At 39.4% G+C, this 15,110-nt stretch overlaps 1 protein-coding gene across 2 annotated transcripts in view; it reads left to right on the top strand.

Moving 5' to 3' along the window:
* Nucleotides 1–15,110, top strand: part of VWA3B (von Willebrand factor A domain containing 3B) — a 209,078-nt gene that overhangs the window by 146,405 nt on the left and 47,563 nt on the right. For both annotated transcript variants that reach the window (XM_032877890.1, XM_032877889.1), the window contains exons 17-18: nucleotides 7,934–8,052; nucleotides 13,056–13,106. In XM_032877890.1, coding sequence (XP_032733781.1) covers nucleotides 7,934–8,052; nucleotides 13,056–13,106 — 170 coding nt within the window. The remainder of the gene's footprint in view (nucleotides 1–7,933; nucleotides 8,053–13,055; nucleotides 13,107–15,110) is intronic.

Raw genomic sequence — 15,110 nt, 5'->3', positions numbered from 1 at the left:
TCGACCTCAGCCGCAGCAACATCTTCCTAGGAACATCGCCAAAGGCAAGGGAAGCAAGGGCAAAAATGAACTATTGGGATTTTATCAAGATCAAAAGCTTTTGCACAGCAAAGGAAACAGTGAACAAAACCAAAAGACAACTGACAGAATGGGAGAAGATATTTGCAAACGACATATCAGATAAAGGGCTAGTGTCCAAAATCTATAAAGAACTTAGCAAACTCAACACCCAAAGAACAAAAAATCCAATCAAGAAATGGGCAGAAAGACATGAACAGACATTTCTGCAAAGAAGACATCCAGATGGCCAACAGACACATGAAAAAGTGCTCCATATCACTCGGCATCAGGGAAATACAAATCAAAACCACAATGAAATATTACCTCACACCAGTCAGAATGGCTAAAATTAACAAGTCAGGAAATGACAGATGCTGGCGAGGATGCGGAGAAAGGGGAACCCTCCTACACTGTTGGTGGGAATGCAAGCTGGTGCAACCACTCTGGAAAACAGCATGGAGGTTCCTCAAAATGTTGAAAGTAAAACTACCCTATGACCCAGCAATTGCACTACTGGGTATTAACCCTAAAGATAAAAACGTATTGATATGAAGGGGCACATGTACCCGAATGTTTATAGCAGCAATGTCTACAATAGGCAAACTATGGAAAGAACCTAAATGTCCATCAACAGACGAATGGATAAAGAAGAAGTGGTATATATACACAGTGGAATACTATGCAGCCATCAAAAGAAATGAAATCTTACCATTTGCGACGACGTGGATGAAACTAGAGGGTATCATGCTTAGCGAAATAAGCCAATCGGAGAAAGATAACTATCATATCTTCTCTCTGATATGAGGGAGAGGAGATGCAACATGGGTGGTTAGGGGGGTAGGAGAAGAGTAAATGAACAAGATGGGATTGGGAGGGAGACAAACCATAAATGACTCTTAATCTCACAAAACAAACTGAGGGTTGCTGGGGGGAGGGGGGTTGGGGGGGTGGGGTTATTATGGACATTGGGGAGGGTATGTGCTATGGTGAGTGCTGTGAAGTGTGTAAACCTGGCGATTCACAGACCTGTACCCCTGGGGAAAAAAATATATGTGTATAAAAAATAAAATTAAAAAAAATATTCAACAAATATTACATGCCTACTGTATGCAGGCCCGAGTTGATCTCTAGAGTACAGACAAATAAGACAACCAATGTTTCTACAAACACAGTTTGCCATCTCATGGAGGAAATAGCAATTAAAATAAGTCCTGGTTAATGACAAGTGGGAGGTGCCTAGTGAAGATGCAGGAGAGGTTCCCTAAGCTAGTCTCAGTTGTCAAAGAAGGCTTCAGGCTTGGCTGTGAGGAGGGTTCAGACCCAGGGGCAGAAAAGGAGTTATGAGGTGAGGAGATGGGGAGGGATGTCCTAAGCAGTGTGGGAGCAAGTGGGGAAGTTTAAGATCCAAGAAAGCTTGTCATTCTAAAGAATGTTTGGTGTGACTCGAGGAAAGTTAGCACTAGTAAAGGAAGGGTCTTGATTGATTAAGAAGTTGGAGTGTCATCCTGAGGACAAGCAAAGGGGTTTTAGCAGAAGATCAAGTTTAGGCTTCACTTGCAATGTGCAGAGTAGTTGGAGAGGTTTAAGGCTGGGAAGGTGAGGGTCAGTCAGGAGGCAAGGCCTGGGTGACTCTGATCCAGGTGGCAACAATGAGGGTGGAGCCAAGGTGATTTTCAAAGTCAGGTTAGATAGGACTAAATAGTGTGGGGCTGAAAGAGAGAAAAATATGGAGTGATTCCCAAGAAGGAGAAACTAGAAGAATAGTGAGGGTCCTGTTCTTCAGAAAAACATTCTAGTCTTCTGAATCTAGAAAGCAAAGCTAAGGGGTGAGGATCAACATTTTCAGTTTCATCCCACCATTGACACTTGTGCTTGGTATCTTTTGTGACAATGTAAATTCTCATCACAGACCTGTGAGTAGGTAGCACACAATCCAGCATGCTTACCTTCCTCCATTATTGATAGTAAGTGCATGCATCATGGGGATGATGGAAGTATACTGCAGTAAATTCCAACTTCACTATCAAAGCATGCCTGTATCTTTTATTCCTTAACATTTTCTCTGACTGGAAGAGACCCTCACTTAGAAATGGAAAGAATAGTAAGACAATAACCTAAAAATATATCCTCCTTAGTGGGATGTATAGCTTTTTGAGATTTGGGCTTAATGTTTTATGAAAAAGTAGACAAAAAAGTAGAATGGAGCTGGAAAGGAAACCTGAATCTTAACACACTGCACTGAGAATTTTAATTGACTCTTAACGCCTATGTTCTGTGCCCAGTCACATCTGTCTGGGCTGAATTGTAAAGCAGTGTTTGGCTTTGTCCCCAGCTCTTTGTTTCATTCATGACTTATGTATGGGCTCTTTCTTCTTCTGGAACACAATGCTGTTTTGGTTTTCAATGTTTCCCGGACCAGCATCAAATCTGTCACCTTGGAAATGAAGTACTGAGCAGAGAGGTTGCCCTAGCAACTCTTTATTACAAGATGCTAACTGGCACTTTGAGTTTCCAATGGACCAGATAATTTTACCTTAACTCTTTCAAAAAAATTAATTCATTGCCAAGTCATATACAGGATAAAATTGTTTTAGTTATTTGATGAATCTGGAATTCCGAGCTCTTTATTGCCATTCGCTTCAAAGAAAAGTAAAATAATTTGGGAACATTAATCTGTATCATTGGAAAGTTTACATCATCATCATGTTCTTTAACAACATCCCATCAAGGCTTCCTGTTTTGCCCTAATCTGGGTTCATTAGGCACATAACTCTGTGGTCAGATACACTGGGCTTGCATACTAGCTCTATCATTTATTCCTGACAGGCCATGCACAATCCCATTAATAGGGGTTTTGAGCAAAGCATTTGCTTTCATCAAAGTATCATATATAAAAGTTAGAGCAACTCAGTGAAGTTGCTATTCATCTTGTCATTTAGCTGACAAGTTAAGTGCAAAGAGGTTAGGGATGCTGTTAAGGACAGGCATTTTGTTGCTGTCATATATAGTAGCATTGAGCATAAAATTATGTATTGATAAGTTTTATCTTAATTAAAAATTAATTTTTAATTTAAAAAGGACAGTTATTACAAAAGCTATATATATTCACTGTGTATAAAAAATTAGCAAATACAGATAAATGAAAAAGAAGGAAATAGTAGAGTTACAACTCCACCACTGAAGAATCATTTGATGGTTGTATGACCAGACCTTTTTCACCACATATGTATCCTTTGTTTTTTGTTTTTCTTTTACCAAAATGATGTCAAACTGAATATACAGTTTTGTGCCTTCATTTTTGCCCAACAGTCTACAGTGAACATTGTTCCAGGTCAACGGACGTTTATCTTCTTTGCCAATGAAAATGTTCACTAAATTGAAAAGAACCATCTTTTCTTTTCTAAAAGTTAGTATGAAAAATGTGGGACATAGTCTACCTTGTAGTAAGTAACTTATTTTCTTGGGTTTATGGAAGATCTTGTTGACATACTCCTCTTTTGCCAGTTAATTCTGTGATCCTGCTTTCATTTGATCTTTGGAGACTGGAGACATTCCAGTTTGAAAGCAGACATTAAAGCTTCTACCCTCAGCAGTTTGTGCATCTGCACTGCCCATAAACCCACGTGTCTGTGTTCAGAGTTACCCATGCAGGATTTGTGCAGCTTTGGTGTTTTTGTTATGCACATCCCTTCAGTCCTCTCCTTGGCCAGTCTGGCAGCAAGCTCTGGGATATTCGTTGGAAGAGCTGATTAAGTTGAAAAAAGTGAAATTGGTGAACTCAGCCAGGATTGAACAATAATTATATAAACACCCATTTAATACTGTGTTCTCATTTTCAAAATGTGGGGTTGAGGATCAACACAGAATGTTGTCAGGAGGAACTTTACCTATAGTGTGACTTTAACAATGAATACCTGTGCATACAGTTCTGTATTCTGCTTCCTTCATTTAGCTTAATGTTATGAACATACTCTCTTGTAATGACCACATTTGGATGAATTTTTAATGGTTGCACTAATATTCAATAATATGAACTACTGCAACTTATTTAAATTATTCCCCCCATTAATGCATACTTTACTTGGAATTTTAATAATGCCTATTTACCTACATCTTTATCACTTAAGAGCCGTATGTTAAGGGGCACCTGGGTGGCTCAGTTAGTTAAGTGGCTCCTTTGGCTCAGGTCATGATCTTGGGGTCCTGGGATCGAGCCCCACATGGGGCTCCCTGCTCAGAGAGAGCCTGCTTCTCTCTCCCTCTACCTGCTTATGCTTTCTATCAAAGAAATAAAATCTTTTTTTTAAAAAAGCAGTACATTAAAAAAAAAACTTTGCCAATTGCTGTGTGGAATGGTATTTCATTTTAATTTTCTATTCTTTTATTGTTTCAGAATAGTTTATTATAGAAGCTAAATCTCTTGTTCACTTTGTTCATATTTCTAGCAAATACCTCTTAAAAAATAGCAAAGTTACATTTATTCCATGACTCAATTAGCAAGAATTCAAATTTGGTGGAATCCAGATTTCATTATATTTTATAATATAGATAAAACATTTTTGAGCCTTGACCATTGTTTTAATTTATATATAGTTTTAGTTTTTCAAATATTCAAAAAATGGTTACTTTGTACATGTATTATGCTAGAAAACTAGTAGGTTTTTTTTTTAAGGAATAAAGAACAGAGTTTAGTAGAAAGGAAAGGCATATAACAAAACCTGCAATTCAGTGTATTCAGTGTATATATTAATATAGGGACTGAATGAGAAAATATGTAGAGAGTGGTTTATGCTTGGTAGAGAGTAAAGGATAAACACTATTACCGTTATTGACAAAACTATTCTTAAATACAATGGTTGCTCACAGGTCTAACCCAAATTAACTGTACATGAATTCTAGCAATTTCTTCTTTCTTTTTGGTTGCTGACTCTCTCTCTCTCTCTCTCTCTCTCTGTCTCTCCATTTCTACCCCCACCTTCCCTCCCTTTCTCATAGTTAAAATCTTTCCCCACAGGTTATGATTATTTTTTAATTATTTTTTAATTTTTTAAACTTTTTTTAGGGTATGATTATTAATATCAATTTGGCAAGGCTTCTTTTAGGTTAATCTCAAGAGAATTGAAGTAGGTAATATCTTGAAGCTCTTTTTTTGTTGTCAAATACTGTCCAAGACGGTCTCTTGATTTTCATTATGAGAGGTAATAAGTAAATCATTTTCCAAGGAGATGTGATCAGGTTTTATTCCCTTTCAAACAGAGCTGTCAGTTTCTTCATTAACTGCACCCTCCTCCCTGCCATGCTTCCTTGCAGAAGCTGGGTGACCATGGTTCTGATCCCTCAAGTCCTATCAGAATGCCCCTTACGACCTCATAGTCACACTACATTTGACATCATAAAGAGAATATCCCATGGCACCACCATGTGACCACCATGTTGTAAAAACTAAGACCATAGATTGAAGGTGTGGAGTATGACTTTATCTTTCCCTAAATCTGCATGCAGAAAGGAATGAGAGTGGGTGCACAGAGCCAAATTTGAACTACTACCACACTGAAGTACATGATGGCCACGCAAAGCCTGAGATCTAAAACCGCAAAAGAGGGAAGTAGAACATTAATATAAATGTTGTCATGTTGCTAAATATTTTAGGGTGTTGATTTGCAGTTGGGCCATATGTTGGCAAACTTGGAGAGCTATTTATAGACTTCTAAGGGGGTATTTTTTCCAGGTGTGATAAAAATATGAAGGTCTTTGATTTTTGTGGAGATTGATTTCTTTTTCCTCTTGAAAGTTTTTGTGATATGTAGGTCTATTTTGAGAGTTGTGGTGTTCCCCCCCCCCCATTACTGCAAGCTTCATTCAGTATTCAAAGCCTAGCCAACTCACCTTTCAACCTACTGTTCTGGCCCCTTCCTTTTGACAAAAGTTGCTCTAGAAGCCACATGCTGAATTCCTGTGTCTGACAAGTAATGAGGTTCAATTTCACAGCCTCTTCATTTCTTTCTCTTAAGTTTTCTGAATCTTTGCCTATTTTCTTGTTTGTTTTGGTCTTGACATTTAAATTACAGAATTAGTATATGTAGCCATCATTTCAATGTCCTTTTTTTCCAAGATAGGTTTTTTTACTTGAAGTACTCTTTTTCCTGTCCATTTTTTCTTTTGGTACTTCTGTATGTTTTTGTACTTTTACACAGCTGTTACTTCTTTGAACAACCAAATCATAATTAATTTTAATTATAATTACTATAAATCATTGTTAGATGGCTTATAAGATTAATTTCTTCTCAAGCGAATTGACATTCTTATTGTTGATTTTCTCAGTCATCATTTATATATTTTTTTCATTGTAGATTTTGGAATTTTAACATAGATTAACAGGATTTTTTTTTTTATCTGTATTTTCTTTCTCCTTTCCAGTTACCTAAATCCATCCCCTGGTACACCCCCTCACTGGTGTTTAGAGCTCTTGTTGCTCAGTGATACTGGAATGTGATAGATTCAGCGGGTGGCTTGGTATAGTTGGTGGTGGTGAGGCACCATCAGTGTCCTCTCTCACTTGGTAGAAACTTTTTCAAGGGGTGTGAGACCCTCAGCCCAACACTGGCTTCAGGCCCTGAGCCTGACTTGAGCCTTCATCTTACAGATAGACACTCATAGTCCCACTTGCTGTCCAGGAGTTGTGCTCCCATGGCCCTGCTATCTTTTGACAAAGAGTCAGCAATTCCACAACTTCAGCCCTGCTCACTTGTTCCCAGTCCCATTCAACTTTTGTTACCTAGAAATCTATGGGCCATGCATCTGACCTTTTTTCTTTCCTTCCTCCTTTCCATTCTCTGCATTTTTTTCTTAGGCAATAACAATATAATTTTTGTCTAATTTTGGATATAAGAGGGAACATAAAAGCATGACTTATATCATCTTGATTGAAAGTAAAAATTTACTTCTCAGAAGCAATTCTCCACATTTTCAAAATGCCTACATGCTGCTTATGGTTGGAATCATATATAATTTTGAAACAATATTATAGCTTGGCATTCTGTTAGTTAGACTTTTCTTTTTTGTTTAAATATTAAAATACGGAATATATTTTTTATGAATATTCATTTATCAACAAATATTTGTTGAGGGCACACTATGTGCCAGCCAGTATTCTAGGTAATGGGAATATAGTAGTAAATAAAATAAAGTTTCTGCTCTGATAGAGCTTACATTCTACTAAGGAGAGAGAGGTAACATGCAAAGAGGTTAAGTATATAGTATTATAGGTATTAAGAAGATGGCTTGGAATCATAGGCATACCCAAACCCAAAAGTAAGCACCAGGTGCAAACAGAAAGACTAAAAAAGAAGCCCTCTCTTTCTCGTAGTCTGCTGTTCTTATAGAATGTGATCACTGAGGCTTCTCCATTTGACTTTTATAAGAATCTCTTATAAATTGACAAGGAAAATAGTCCAAAGATGTTAAATGTAATCAGATATTTTCAAGAGAAAGTAAAATGTGAAAGAAATCTATGAGGAGGATGTTTAACCCAAGTAGTAACTTACAAAGTAGCAACGAGGCGGTCCTTTCTCTTAAAAATTACTCACTCTCATCAGTTTGACAGGAGCTTACAAAGAGGGTACTTGATTCTGACTAGAGTTTCCTGAAGCTGTTGTTTTGTATGTGTGCTTGATAGAGTTTTAAAATTGGAAGAAAAAGATTAGCAATATCTCAGAGTCTTATTATTTTCTTTATCATTATCGGTATTCTCTAATTTTTCTATAATTATATTGATTCTATAGTCAGAAAAACATGCTGTATAGCTCTGTAGATCCATTTTCGGAGGCACTTGTTAACCTATCAAATGATGCCTTCTTTCGGTATTGCTGTGCAGGTGTTTCCTCTGGCACATGTGTGCAATGACACCAATAAGATGACATTAATTAACCCCCAAGGAGTCAAGCTCAATATCTACAAGCAAAAAGTGGAACAGGCCATTAAGAGCTATGAAAAGTGAGTATTAGTCCCAGCTGTTCTTTAACAGCTATGGAGTTCTTTTGTTTGTGCTTATTTCTCTTGTTTTTAGCTTAGATTGTTTTTTCTTTGTCTGGATCAGCTACTTAGTGATTGCCCCGAAGGAATACGGCAGTAGCAGCCACAAACGGAGGGGTTTCCTCAGTGCCAGGCACTGCGTGAGACACAGGACCCAAAGAATTCCAAAAGAGTTTTGAAGGAACCATCTGCCCTTTCCAAAATCTGTAGAAATCTCAAGTTTCCCTGAGATCTTTAAAGCTTTCCCTCTAAGGGCACCTGGGTGGCTCAGTGGGTTAAGCCTCTGCCTTCGGCTCAGGTCATGATCTCATCTCAGGGTCCTGGGATCGAGCCTGTTTCCTCTCTCTCTCTGCCTGCCTCTCTGCTTGCTTGTGATCTTTGTCTGTGTCAAATAAATGAACAAAATCTTGAAAACAAAACAAAACAAAACAAAAAACTTTCCCTTTAACAGAGTGAATTTGGTCATTTCAGCACAGATTTTGTAAAGTGACTAATGAAACTCCACAACAATGATATAGTGGAGATAACGTGTCTCCTACTACGTAAATCATTTTTTCCCAAGATTAGAAGGATGATCAAGTCAGCTTCAGTGAAAGTTTTACTCTTAGTCACTATGTTAGTGCTGAGATGGAGTTTGTTTTCACAAGGGCAGACGCCCAGTCTCACCCTTGCCCTAGCTCTGTGGTCCCCTCCCCACCCCAGTCCCAGCACTTTATGAAGCCTCCGTGCCTCGCACTTAAACTTTAAGCATGCCCTGCTTCTCCAGGCAAGCCTTTCCTTGGTTCTGGAACTGTGCAACTGAGTTTTCACCTATCACCACATGGATGGAAGGAATGACATAAAGTACATGAATGTTAACAATGTCCTAGGCAGTGTTTTCTGGGCTGTTGTCATTTTGCGTTGTATCTACTGTGTGTTTAAAAGAAGTATAGAGCCTGACTCCTGCCACGTGGGTTGCACAAGTCCGGTCTAGATGCTGGCCTTTCCCCACCATGCCCATCACAGGCCTCTGCAGATCTCCTTTCATGGGAGCCTTCTCCTGCCCTCACCTAAGAATGGAGGCTTATACAAGCTCCTTCAGCTGCCTCCAGACTCCTCAGGACTTCTCTGAGCTTTTGCCTGCCCTCCCTTTCTCTTGCAGACACAATGAACTACGTAAGGCTCGCTCTTGTCTGTGGGCCTGAGGCTTTGCTCTGTAGATTTCCCCATGTCTCCCACACACGGGGGCTGTCCCTCCACTCTGCCTCTCCTTCTGCACCAGGCGGGCCTTCCCTTGCCTTCCAGCAATGCTGCCCTCTTCCTGTCCTCCAGCTGTCCTCTTTCATTCCTGTCTTGCCTAAACTCCGGTGGCCCTCCTTTCAGAGGCCTTTCCCCAGTGACTCCACCACACACCCTGCCTATGGCCCTCAGAGGGCTCAAAGCTTCTGCACAGGCCTGTGTCTCCTATGTAAGGATGTCAGCTTCCAAGGGCCAGAGCTTAGCAGCCTTGCTCTCCCTTGTCTCCTCTACCTAGCAGGTGTTACTATGTGTGTATTTGACTATTGGAATTTAATGTGAATCTGATCTAATTCACATTTAGTTATTAAAATTTATCAAATTCAGTTATTCAAAGTATATCATTCCTATTATAATTGAATATGCTTGATTCAGTCAAATATTTGGGTTCTAGAATTACCTGGTTTGTGAAAGCCTGGCGCAGGGCCACAAGGTAGGGCTTTTAGGTCCCAATTCTGAGCTTCATTTTTGACTCTGACATCTACTTGGCACATCATGTAACAACTGGAAGCTTCAGATTCCTTATTTACAAAATCTTGCAAGGCAATTGTGAGGGTTATGTAAATTATATATAAAGAGCAATTAATGTTAATTACTTACCCCTTTCATTCCCTGAATCTGCTGATCCCTAAATAACCGTAAATATAATAGTCACGCAGCTCTGCAGCCTACATTAACCCTTTCCCTTTCTAAAGACAGGGATCCCTCCTTCCCTAATAGCAAAATCAAAATACAGACATAGTAAGTGATTTGGCCTACTTCTTACTTCCAATGAGTGAATCTGGAAAAGCCTTTTAGGGCACTTAGAGAAATGCATATTCCTGTTATTAATAGTAACATTAATTCTAATATGATTAATATTATTTAAATTTCAATATCATTGAATTAATATATGATATTAATGTGCTGTTAATATTAAGTGAATATTTAATATCATTATTTAATAATACTAATATTAACATTAGTATTATACAGGACAAAACTTCCTGATCTTTTGCATTCTGTAGTCTTTAAGAATTTTGTTGGCATAAGCATCAATTCCCTTTTCCATCTTGCTCCACCCTTTCTAAAGATACACATACTGTGAAAAGTAATTAATGAAACTTGGTTTACTCCCAGTCTGTCCCCAATATAGTATTTCTAAGGAGTTTCCCATCACAAGTAAGCCAGATATAACCCTGAATTTGTATGGTTAGCGATGACCAGACAATGGGAAGCTCACAGCCCTTTGGCCAAAATAGTGACATAAGCTAGTTATGTTGGTCACACTTACTGGCTGTGTATGGAGTCCTTCTGCTTCAATATTTCATGAATCAAGATAGCAATTTTGACTTCGTGTGTCTGAGTATAAACTTTGAGTCAGGGTTCCAGGGCTGGCCAGCCCTGGGGTCATTTTTCTGCTGCTTATTTTGACTTTGAGTATAAGGTCAAGTTTTCAGTTCTCAGATTCACAGGAAAAGCATCAGTTCTAACCTGATTCTGGGGGCCATCCTTAGTAACCTCTGCCTATGATCTCCAAAATGCTCTGCGGGCTGGTTAGATTTCTCAAGTGTCATTAATTACAAGTTGCTTTGCAAATTCTGGCAATTCTTGGGACAAGTAGATTTGTCAGCTAGAGGTATGGAGAGCTAGTGAAAGCAACCCCTCAACCAAATTTCACTCTCATTAAACAAAAAGAAGAGGAAAACTATGGCTAGTAAAATCCCTGAATCAAGGAGTGGACCAGCCTCACAGAAGCCCTCATGTCCCATAGCCTCTTGGCATCCTGCAGGGACGGCCCTCATTCCTTTTTTTTGGTGGCCAGTCAGTGGAGCCAGGATCGACACCCTTACCTGCCCTCAGTTCACACCCACCCACTTTTCTGCCCTTTGTGCTTTGAAGTATTTCAGTATAGTTGGAAAATAGGGGGAATAACAGAAGTTATGTAAGTGTGCTCTTAGAAAAATATTTTCTAAAGGATTGAATTAAAATTAGTGGTGGGGTTATGGACATTGGGGAGGGTATGTGCTATGGTGAGTGCTGTGAAGTGTGTAAACCTGGCGATTCACAGACCTGTACCCCTGGGGAAAAAAATATATGTTTATAAAAAATAAAATTTTAAAAAATAAATAAATAAATAAATAAAACTAAACTATCCTTTAAAAAAAAATTAGTGGTATGTGCTAGCAAATTAGACCCACATTCACTAAGGGTTTCTCAGTTTCCAAGCCTTGCCCATCTTCAGAACCTGTAGGGAATAAACACTGAGTTATTCCTGGTCATTTATATGTACATCTCAATCCTCCCAGCACCAAAGTGGTGGTGGTATCCTTGTTTCAGGGATAAGAAAACAGAGTTTCAAAAAGTTATGTAACACAGGATCACACAGCAGCAAAGTAGAGGCACTAAGATTTGAACCCAGAACCGTGTGGCTCTAAAGCCTTTGGTCTTACTCCCAGCCTCCTTACTATATACTGCCTCTACTTTCCAGGTTTAGTTTTAAGGGGATTTTTAAATGAGGTGTGGGTTTTTTGTTTTGTTTTGTTTTCAGAGAAGCACATACACACAAGCCAAAAGTGCATCCTATGAATCCTTTAAACAGGTCTTACAAGCCCTGCTTATCGATACGTGAACCACATAATTAAAAAAACAAAAAACAAAAAACAACAGTTTCCAAATAGGCAGTCTGGCTCCAGAGCCTGTGCTCTTCACTGCCTGCCAGACCTCCTTGCTGTGGTCTCACCAGGCTTGGGAAGGGAGGTCAGGTAGGGTAGCACCCCCCAAAGTGTTCTCAGAGCCCTGTGTCACTGATGCTGGGTCCAATGGTTAGAGAACGCCTCCTGGAGAGGGGCAGTATTCTCCCACCTTATTTTACTGAAGCTTGTTTTTTTTGTTTTTTGGTTTTTTTTAATGGAACACCAGCTCCAGAACTCAGCCAGTGTTCTGTGCCCTGCACTCCGGGAAGCCCACTTTGGGTAATGATGTAGCGGTACAGAATGGGGGAAGAGAGTGGGGCTGGCACATCTGAAAGAAGCCTCACTGATTTGTAACAGAAAAGGAGCTGTGTCTACCCCATAGAAACCACTGGCTTAGCCTCCTCCTTTCCTCTCTCTACAGACATGTTCAGTGATGAGCTTCAGAAAGTCTCAGCACTGCCACCACCACCAGGCTGTGATAATTGAGCAAAGCACTTCATCTTCTTGCCCCTCTCAGTGACCTTGTTTGGAAAACAAGCAGGTCAGACCGGTTGATCTCTAAAATGTGTCTTGATCCTGTTATTTATGACCCTCTTCACCCCCGTTGCTCTGAAAATCCAGGTCTAGAAGAATGTCTCTAGAAGGTAAACTAAGGGCACAGTTGTACTTTTTCCATAGGAAGAAAATCAGTGGGTGTGTAGAGACTTCATGCAGAGAAAATGACAACCGTTTTGCTTACTGCCATTTCTTAGCCCAGGTTTTACCTGACAGAGCTGACAGCTGTGTCCTCCTTTAATATTTAACAGGACTGCTACAGAGCCATGAGGTTTCCACAGTGATGCCGAGGGAGGCAGACACTCATATCCAGTGTCTTTAAGCAAACGGTGGTGATGTGGTCCAGTGCAGGTGTCCCTTGGCTTGGGCTCTGCCCTCAGTGCCCTTCAGAGCCTGGGATCAGACTTTTGCCATGAAATGAACTACGGCTACTAAATAATTACTGTTTTTTTTTAACAGGCGCTTGAATAAAATTGTTTGGCGAGCATTATCTCAAGAGGAAAAAGAAAAGTAAGCCAGTTTCTCTTCACTTTGTTTCGGCGAAATTCACATAACCTACAATTAACTGTTTTAAAGTGTACAGTTCTATGCTATTTATTCAAAATGTTGTGCAAACCACCACCTCCCTCTAGTTTCAAAATTTTATCACCTCAGGAAAGATACCTTGTACCCATTAAGTAATCCTTCCCCACAACTCTCTCTCCTCCTCTGGGTACCACTATTCTGCTTTCTCTCTGTGTGTGTATTTGCCTCTCCTGGATATATACCAGATGAATCATACAATATGTGACATTTTTTGTCTGCCTTCTTTTACTTCCTTTGTGTAAAAACTTAATGATTCCAAGTTGTAACATACATAGTCTTCTTTTATGCCTGAGTACAGATCCAGTGTATGTATATACCAGCTTGTTTATCCAGCGGTCTGCTGGTGGGTATTTGGGTTGTTTCTACCTTGGGGCTATTGAGAACAATGCTGCCATATACATTCATGTAGAAATTTCTGTTTGGACATACGTTTTCATTTCTCTTGGGAACATATCTAAGAGTGGATTTGCTAAGCCATAGAGTAATATTAGGCTTAACTTGTTGAGGAACACCAGACTTTTTCACAGCAACTGTACCATTTTACATTTTTACCAGCAAGGTATGAGGGTTCTTGTTTCTCCACATCCTTGCCAACACTTGTTAATTTACTTTTCTTTTTTTTAATAACTAAAGCCATCCTGTGGTCTAGTGGGTATGAAATGATATCTCTTTGTGGTTTTATTTGCATTTTTCATAAGGATCAATAATGTTAAACACCCCTTCCCATGCTTGTTGGCCATAAATATGTCTTCTTTGGAAAAGTGTTTATTCTAAAGTTCTTTGCTCATTTTTTAATGGGTTATTTGTTGTTGTTGTTGAGATATAGGAGTTCTTTATATATTCTGGATTTTTTTTAATTTATTTTTTTTTTATTTACCGAGTTTTTTTTTTTATAATTTTATTTTTTATAAACATATATATATATATTTTTCCCCCCCAGGGGTACAGGTCTGTGAATCTCCACGTTTACAAATTTCACAGCACTCACCATAGCACATACCCTACCCAATGTCCATAACCCCCCCCAACCCCCCTCCCCCCAGCAACCCTCAGTTTGTTTTGTGAGATTAAGAGTCACTTATGGTTTGTCTCCCTCCCAATCCCAACTTGTTTCATTTACTCTTCTCCTACCACATTAACCCCCCATGTTGCATCTCCTCTCCCTCATATCAGGGAGATCATATGATAGTTGTCTTTCTCTGATTGACTTATTTCGCTAAGCATGATACCCTCTAGTTCCATCCATGTTGTCGCAAATGGCAAGATTTCATTTCTTTTGATGGCTGCATAGTATTCCATTGTATATATATACCACATCTTCTTTATCCATTCGTCTGTTGATGGACATCTAGGTTCTTTCCATAGTTTGGCTATTGTAGACATTGCTGCTATAAACATTCGGGTGCACGTGCCCCTTTGGATCACTACGTTTGTATCTTTAGGGTAAATACCCAGCAGTGCAATTGCTGGGTCATAGGGTAGTTCTATTTTCAACATTTTGAGGAACCTCCATGCTGTTTTCCAGAGTGGTTGCACCAGCTTGCATTTCCCACCAACAGTGTAGGAGGGTTCCCCTTTCTCCGCATCCTCGCCAGCATCTGTCATTTCGTGACTTGTTCATTTTAGCCATTCTGACTGGTGTGAGGTGGTATCTCATTGTGGTTTTGATTTGTATTTCCCTGATGCCGAGTGATGTGGAGCACTTTTTCATGTGTCTGTTGGCCATCTGGATGTCTTCTTTGCAGAAATGTCTGTTCATGTCTTCTGCCCATTTCTTGATGGGATTATTTGTTCTTTGGGTGTTGAGTTTGCTCAGTTCTTTATAGATTTTGGACACTAGCCCTTTATCTGATATGTCATTTGCAAATATCTTCTCCCATTCTGTCAGTTGTCTTTTGGTTTTGTGAACTGTTTCCTTTGCTGTGCAAA

Source organism: Lontra canadensis, unplaced genomic scaffold, assembly GCF_010015895.1.
Source record: "Lontra canadensis isolate GAN:19392208 unplaced genomic scaffold, GSC_riverotter_1.0 scaffold61, whole genome shotgun sequence".
NCBI classification, from domain to species: domain Eukaryota; kingdom Metazoa; phylum Chordata; class Mammalia; order Carnivora; family Mustelidae; genus Lontra; species Lontra canadensis.
The sequence above is the reverse complement of the archived record's forward strand: the minus strand, read 5'-3'. Positions and strand labels throughout refer to the sequence as shown.